The 8,355-nt window shown below is 41.2% G+C and overlaps 1 protein-coding gene across 1 annotated transcript in view; it reads left to right on the forward strand.

The window, feature by feature from the left end:
- LOC133497477 (troponin T, fast skeletal muscle isoforms-like) overlaps positions 1 to 7,037 on the forward strand; it is a 43,284-nt gene extending 36,247 nt beyond the window's left edge. The window contains exon 16 of the mRNA XM_061813371.1: positions 1,432 to 7,037. Within this exon, the coding sequence (XP_061669355.1) occupies positions 1,432 to 1,468 (37 nt within the window). The 3' untranslated portion in view covers positions 1,469 to 7,037. The remainder of the gene's footprint in view (positions 1 to 1,431) is intronic.
- The last annotated feature ends 1,318 nt before the right edge of the window (positions 7,038 to 8,355 follow it).

Below are 8,355 nucleotides of genomic sequence, written 5' to 3' on the forward strand. Positions count from 1 at the left end.
TAAAATTGAAAAAAACCTTACAGCAGCGGCAAGGACTGACTGACATCACCCTCACAGTTCTGAGGACCAGGATGCAAATCCTGTCTTCACCCGTGTGGAGTTTGCATGTTCTCCCCATGGTCGTATTGAAGACTCTAAATTGCCCTTAGATATGATTGTGAGTGCGACTCATTGTTTGCTTCTATGTTCCCTGCAATTGGTTGGCGACCAGTCCAGGGTGTACCCTGCTTCTCACCGAAAGATAGCCGGGATGAGCTCTTGTACGCCTGCAACCCTAGTGAGGATAGGCGGTACAGAAAATGGATGGAGGGATGTACAGTTTTTGATGACATTAAAGGGAAAAGTATCAATGTCAGTGCCAAGATCAACTAGTTTAATGGTTTAAAATATTCTCAGACCAACTCGGACAGTTCTTGTGTTGCGTTTTAACATTATTGCTGTGAACAAATTTTACTGTCCAAAAAATTTAAAACAATATTTACGATAAGAGCGTGGCACGGTGGAGCAGCTGTAAAGTGTTGGCCTCACAGTTCTGAGAACCAGGACTCAATCCCTTCCTTGCCTGTGTGGAGTTTGCATGATCTCCCCGTGCCTGCATAGGTTTTCTCTGGGCGCTCTGGTTTCATCCCACAGCCCTAAAAACATGCAACACTAATTGGAGACTCTAAATTACCCCAAGATGTGATTGTGAGTGCGACTGTTGTCTGTCTCCATGTGTCCTGCGATTAGCTCTCAACCAGTTTACGGTGTACCCTGCGTCCTGCCCGTTGACAGCTGGGATAGGCTCCAGCACTCCCGCGACCCTGGTGAGGATAAGTGTAAAAGAAAATGGATGAATGGATGGATGGACAGAGTACTACTGAATTACTAAAAGACATGATCCCATGACACTTGAGTTTCACAAGTGTTCTATTGTCGTGTACACAAAATCCTTTATTTTGCCATTTTTCTTTTCTGACCATGCCCTTTTTAGTTCCGTTTTGATTAGCTTCAGGCCAGTTCCACTTCAGATATTTAGCAATGCCATTTTATGGTAACAGTACAATGAATGAAATGCAATACGATAAAGACTTTTTAATGACAAGTATCTCTCTAATATCAGATTAATAACAAGTATCTCTCTAATAGATTGATTTAACTCCAAAGTAATAATGATGTGCACTGTTGTTGCGTTGTGACTTAAAAGTAAGTAACTGAACATAATAAATATTTCAATTATAATTTATTATTCCCATTTCTTCTTTCATTCATTGTCTATTGTGCTTTTTTATAAGCAACATGGGCAAAGTAAATGATTTAAATTGTGCTGTATTGTCATATTAGATTTGAAGTAGCCCATACACAAACATTGTTATACCATTAGCTCCAGTATAAATACAAGATCATTTTCCAGATCTGACACTGTTTTCCTATTGTTTGTGTGCCTTGCAGTAGCAAGAAAGGAGCTGCCACACGTCGCAGAAAGTGAGGTCTGTGCCAGTCAGACTGGAGAGGAAACACATTGCTAATGCTGGGTTCACCACACCCACAAGTACTTCCACTACTACAATGACAGCTGGACACACGTTGCTCCGTGAAACTGGATGGATTTACCTATACTCAATACATCAAAGGTTCATCATTATACTTGTATAATGATAGTGTTACTGTCCAGAAAATAAATATCTGAAATGATTAAGCATGTCTTGCTGTTTGGTTCATTTTTAAACAAATAATACAGTTCAAAGCTTTTTTTTTTTTTTTTTTTTTTTTACAAATATTTGTAATATTTCAAACTTTAAACAGTCAGATTTCTATCCCTGGCATGTGTACCACTGCACCATCAGTAACTCTCCACATTTCCATCCGAGCCATTGTGCCGCCGTGATGACAAACGTTTTTTCATAATGGTGAAAGCTTTCCCTGCGATTAGCTGCTGACCGGTCCACGGTTAACTCACCTCTCACCCAAAGGGAGTTGAAATGAGCTTCAGTCCACTTATTGTTGTTGAAAATGGATGGATGGATGGATGCATACATGAACCAATCAGTCTTAGACAGTTAGCAGGGCTTAATTCTTGTGATATCAAGCCTTTTAAAAAAAAATAAAAAATCAGAATCATTGAAAAAAATATAGACAGAAAAAGGCCTTCATTTCAGTTATATTCATTACATTTGCTGTGACATTTGAGACTCAAATGTAAATTTATTTTTCTCGTATGGTTTTTTAACTTTATTTTGTTACTTAGATTTCCTATTTCAGTGTGGAGTTTAGATTCTGAGAATAAAAATCCAAGTTCCCACAAAGCTAAATTCATAACTCGAACCCTGAGTGCAACATTTTTAAAATGTCGGGTTTGATTTTTTTTTTTACATAGTTACATAGTTTCAGATAAAAAATATTCTTTAATCAATGTATCCATATTCTTAGTTGCGCAAGTGCTGGAGGCTATCCCAACTATCTACGGGCAGGAGGCGGGGTACACGCTGAACTGGTTGCCAACTAATCGCAGGGCACTGAGAAACAACCATTTTCATCACAATCACACCTCAGGGCAATTTAGTCACCAATTAATGCATGTTTTTGGAATGTGGGACGAAACTGCAGTGCCCTAAGAAAACCCAAGCAGGCATGCGAAGAACATGCAAACGCCACACATGGGGGGAACAGGATTTGAACCTCAGACCTAGGAACTGTGAGGCAGACACGCTAACCAGTCTAACCACCGTGTCACAGTTTAGGTAATGTATTGTCACTCATAAATTACACATCAAATCCAAAGCCTTTCAGTCATTATATGCTGTGCATACAACGAAATGATGAGGAACATCCTGGGTAAAAAAAAAACAAAACATAAAACATCAAGGCACAGTTATTGCAAAATAAAATAAATGCACAAAAATGCCGTTGCATAATATTCTATTACAGTACTGTTATTTCAATGGTTTGAGTTTGAGTTGATGGCTCTGGGAGAAAAGCTGTGCTTGAAACTGGCTGTCCGTATTTTGTGGAATCTGTACCGCCTGCCAGAGGGCAACAGGTTTAACAGGTGATGACCAGGATGTGAAGAGTCCTTTACAATATTAGTGGCTCTGCTGTGATAGCAGGAGTTGGCAATGTCCTCTCGGGAGGGCACAGAGCAGCCAATGATCTTCTGGCAACTGTTGACCACTCTTTGCAGAGCTTTCCTGTCCGCTGCTATACATCCAGCATACCACACTGTGATGCAGTGAGTGAGGATCCTCTCCACGGTGGTTCTGTAGAAAGCCTGCAGCAGCTGAGCTTCCAAGTTGTTGTTCCTGAGCACTCTCAGGAATTGGAGTCACGTCTGCGCCTTTTTCACCACCGCAGTGGAATTTACAGTCCAAATGAGTTTGTCTGTGATGTAGACTCCCAGAAATTTGAGGGTGTGGACCCTCTCCATGCACTCCCCATTGAGGAGCAGTGGGACCGGGTCAATACCGCACTTCCGGAAAGATAAATGTTAATACGACGTTTTCGTGATGTTTTACAACTGTGAGTAGCTCTATTTTAAAGTTGTATAATTTGGACTTTTTCTCTTTCTTTTAATTACTTAAACAGAACCCATGCAACCACAGGGAGGAAGTGTAAGGGCCACAAAAAGTTAAGGTCAAATTAAAGCAATCACAGTAAAAACTATCAGCACATAAGGTACACAAATCACATACTACCTGTATGAAAATATAAAAGATATATGGATGCAAGGGTTTCAAACCACAATGGCCCTCACTCTAGTATTTGAAAGTTGAGTCCACGATTGATGTTTGGTCCTCGTTGTATACTCTATATTGGAAAGGTTGTTAGCGCGCAGCTTCAACGCGAACAATACAGCACCAATTTAGGTAGTAATATGTACTAAGATACGGCTTGTTAAATTTCCTATAAGTCCTCTTACAAGTTATAAAGTTACTCACGTTCGATGTTTCTTTTAACATCCACAATTGATCACAAACATGTCTCGTTGTTATCAAGCTAAAGTAAGGAATACTAGGCGGATAAGCAAGTTAAGTTGACGTTTCCACTCGCTCAACTTCTGAGTACTCACTACCCTCGTTGTATACGGTACGTAGGTTTTGCAAGACGTGTGACACTAGTGTTTGATGTTTTCCTCTTCAATAAATATTAGAAAAAAGACGCTTTTGTTGTTAGCAGTCTGAGCTCAGCTAACTTGGGCCGAGCAGCTTCGACGGGAACGATACGGCTCCAATTGACCCCTCCATACAGGGCACTTAAGCACGCCTCCTGAAGTCACGTCACCCCACTGTTGCTAACCTCAGAAAAACAGACAAAATGGCGTCGGAGGAAGAAAAGTCGAGAGCGATTTACCAGCTGATTTTTCACTCGCATTCTTACCGAATAGTGAAATATCGTTGAAGAGCAGACAGCAGGGCTTCAAGTATTTCAGCGAGGGGTATTTCAATGCTATTTCCATGCATATTGACGGAGAAACCATTGATATTAGCGCGAGATCTTTCCGGAGTCAGAGGAAGACCGAGAAGCCACATAATATGATATATTATAACCCAAAGACGAATTCGTCATTGACAGTTTCCTATTTTCGTGTTACCTATCACACTTGTGTGCAGAATCTGTATGTGTATCTGTATAGCCGTTTGTAAACCGCCGTATGAAGGAAAAGAAGAAGGTGAGGCTTGATTTACGAGTTGTTTCTCTCGTTTTCTTTGTGTAACGTCACGCGCTCCCCTCAATAATTATTCTTGAATTAGTGCCGAACCTACGTAAGTCCCGACCGAGTACGACAATCACTACTTTAGTGTCCTCAAACATCCTTCCTTCAGTCTTGGTGTCTCGGTGCACGTCGAAGGCTTTTAGGACTCGCTAGTCCGGTTTAGCTTAGCTCGCTAGCCGCCAACAAAGAGACACGTTTGTGCAGTCAGGTCCTCGCAAACACAACACAGATCAAGTGTGTCAATCATTCACACGTAGCTATGTTATGCAAGCGAAGAACTGCTAATTCATTTATATGAGACATGTATTGAAAATTAAATATAGGGCTTACCTTTGTGCAAACACATCTGTTCCGGTTGATTTTAGATGGATTCAGTTGATCATGCGATCTTCCACAGTTTGATCCATCGAAGACATTTTTCGTACTCTGTCTTCTGTTTCAGTTGATTTTAGGTGGATTCAGTTGATCATGCCGTCTTCCACAAAGTTTGATCCATCAAAGACATTTTTCGTACAGTCTTTGGTTTTGGAAAGGGTACAAATTGAACTCCACCAACTAGCCTATCAGGATACCTGTCGTCACTATTACAAAGGCCGTGACTACACCTCTTAACCATATCCATTGTTAAGGATCCCTAAGACGTGATAAAATGCAAACAAAAGCTCTACTGAACCATGCGACTTTGTCTGAGGTTATGGCGGACGACAGCAAGGGGTGTGGTTTAGGCACATCTCTGGCTTCTGATTGGTCAGCGACGCGGCCCATGCAATTTCTACGGAGGGGTCAATTTGGGTACTAAGGTTGCACAGATGGTGGTTTTAGTCCACTGAAGTCATCGCCAGGAGTGTCCCACGTTGAGTATTCACAACATTCGGTCCAAAATCAGCAGGTTTTATTTAATTACGATCGGGACAGTTTGAAGACCGGAATCAGAACGGAAGGATTACTTCTCCCCCCGGCCCCCACAACTATTGTTTTTTTTAGTATCTCTATACACACCTACCTGTCATTTGGAACCCACGAAGCTCTCCTCCTTTGCACCTGTGCAATCCATTTTTCACGAAGAACAGGGTCTTTTCTAAAAGTATGAAGAGTAAATCCATCCTCCCGAGTGTTCAAACAATATCCAGCAATACCTACAAGCCGGCATTTTGGCTAACACAGAGGAACAAAGCGCTACCTTCCAGCAGGTAAAACTAGTATAAACAGACGAGCCAGCCTGAATGCGCTGCCGCTTACTGCTTCTTTAAAAAAAAAAAAAAAATCCTTCTACACTGGAGACTTTTTTGTATGGTATAGTTTTTATATCTTGATCATACTCAAACAATCATATACTGATTGTACTCCACAAGAGAGAATGGATCTGTGATATCAGAAACAGGAAAAGAAGTAAACTGTCATTGTTGTAGAAACGTGTCAGAAAAGGGAAACCGACTATCCATTGTCTGAGCATGGTAAGAAGCAAATTATTTTCACTTCTAGTTGAGAATGGAGAGACGTAAAGCCACCTAAAGACAAAGGTGGACACAATTTCAGGAGAGGACTTTTTGAATAACCATAAAAATCTTCATGACATCCTAATCTAGACAATGCTTTTTCTCTTCTCAAAATGTGACCTAAAAGCTTCCATCCATCCATCATCCATCCATCCATTTTTTAAGCTGCTTATCCTAACAAGTGTGGCAGGAGTGCTGGAGCCTATCCCAGCTGTCAATGGACAGGAGGCAGGGTACACCTTGAACTGGTTGCCCGCCAATCGCAGGGCACATGAACACAGACAACAGTTGCACTCACAGTCACATCCAGGGGCAATTTAGAGTGTCCAATTAATGTTTGTGGCTCAAAAAAGATTGTAAAACATTGATTTTGGGTCCGTAAATTCAGTCAAATGTCCCCACCACACCACAAAGATAGGGCTGGGATTGAATCCGGATCCTCAGAACTGTTTAACTACGTAATCAAAAACTTATCGCTTAAAAAAAGTTATCACAAACACAACACTAAGATATAGTACATATGTGAGCGAGTCAACAAAGCAACCAATCTGTTTTTTTGGCTCCATTGGTCCACACGTAACGCCGGGGATGTCGCCTTATATCAGTGCACTTCATGTAATATAGTACAAACTGTCAGCTTGGATTGGTAGGAAACTGCATGACATCACAACGCAAAGCAGTTTTGGCCATAAAACAAGCAGACAAGAATGTTTGCAGTCTCTTTTCCATGGGCATCATTTTGAACCCAGTGAAGGAGAGCCCAGCGCTGAACCATTTCCAACCTGATTGACTTTTTTTTTTAATTGTTAAACCCCTAAACCGGCCAAATCATTAAAGATTTACCTTCACCAGGATAGAAGGACCAAGTTGTAGACTATGGCCAGCAGGTTGTAGGTGTGCCAGGACCTTTTTTGTGCTCTTTTCCTAACCTTAAACAAATGGTGTCATGACTCTAATTCTGAAGTAATACATCACCAGGGAGACAAGCTGAGAGATCCAAAAACTGCAACAGATGTATCTCTATTCACGCATATTTTGGCTCTGAAGATGCTCTGTGGGATGTTGAATTAGGTGATGGCACCCTACGGGTTATCAAGTTAGCAAGCTTCCTTCCTTCTGTCATCGAGTCTTTTGTTGATAGACCCACAACATTCTCAAGAGGGTTCAGCAGTAAATCCCAGTGTCCCACCCCGAGGTACCATCAATTCTCTTGAAGGCCCAATTGGGGTCTTTTCTCTATTGGCTGGCCTTTTCTGCCGCCTTGGAGAGATCTCTGACTGCCTCCCAATAGGCCTTCCCTCAGATTCCCATCTCTCTGAGTAGCCTGGATGTTGAGGCTAAAAACCCTCTGCAGCCTACTTCCGCCGGGCGTATCTCTACTCTCCAGCCTCGCAGTTGCACTTTGGCTGCAAGTCCTGCATACCTCAGCCGCTTTGGTTGTAAAAGATGTGTTTGTATGTGTCTTCATGTGAGAAACACACAAAGCCTTGAGTTGAAGATTCCGACAGGATACTGGTGTGCTCGCATCTAAAAAGGTTTAAATTGCTTACGCACAGCCATCGCATAAATCTTTAAAAATTGGCATTTTCTAAAAACTATCTGGAGGAATTTAAATCTGAACTGTGAGGTGAAGAAGAACGAAGATTCGTTCTGCATATGGTTTTGGGTTGAAAAACCTGTGCATAAATCCACTCTGTCACTGCGTAAAAACAGTTGAACGAAACTCATCGCGAATTGAATTTGCCGTCCTTTGAGAGACAATTTTAGGCTGGCTCATGTTGTAAAATATTTGCGGTGAATTGCAGGGTCTTAAAAAAAAGGCACCCAAAAAATTATTTGAAAGCAACAGACAAGAACAACAACAAAAAAAAGACATCCCTAGAGATACCTAAAAGTGAAAACACAGTGTTTACTTCTTAGCAAGTTGGATTAGAACAATGGACTCTGTTCGGGAATTGCGCTCAGGAAAACTAATCACATTGTATGTGTTGTCTGTGTCTCTGTGTTTGTATTTAGGCAAAATGGCTGCTGTCGCAAAGGAAGGAGAAGCAACATGGGGCTACACTGTATGCAAACATCCTCAAAAAAAATAAATAAATAAAAAAAAATATATCAAAGAATGCCCGTTTAAAAAGGTTACAACTGAAATAGGAGATTTGAACAAATGGA

This window comes from Syngnathoides biaculeatus, chromosome 3 (assembly GCF_019802595.1).
Source record: "Syngnathoides biaculeatus isolate LvHL_M chromosome 3, ASM1980259v1, whole genome shotgun sequence".
In the NCBI taxonomy this organism is placed as follows: domain Eukaryota; kingdom Metazoa; phylum Chordata; class Actinopteri; order Syngnathiformes; family Syngnathidae; genus Syngnathoides; species Syngnathoides biaculeatus.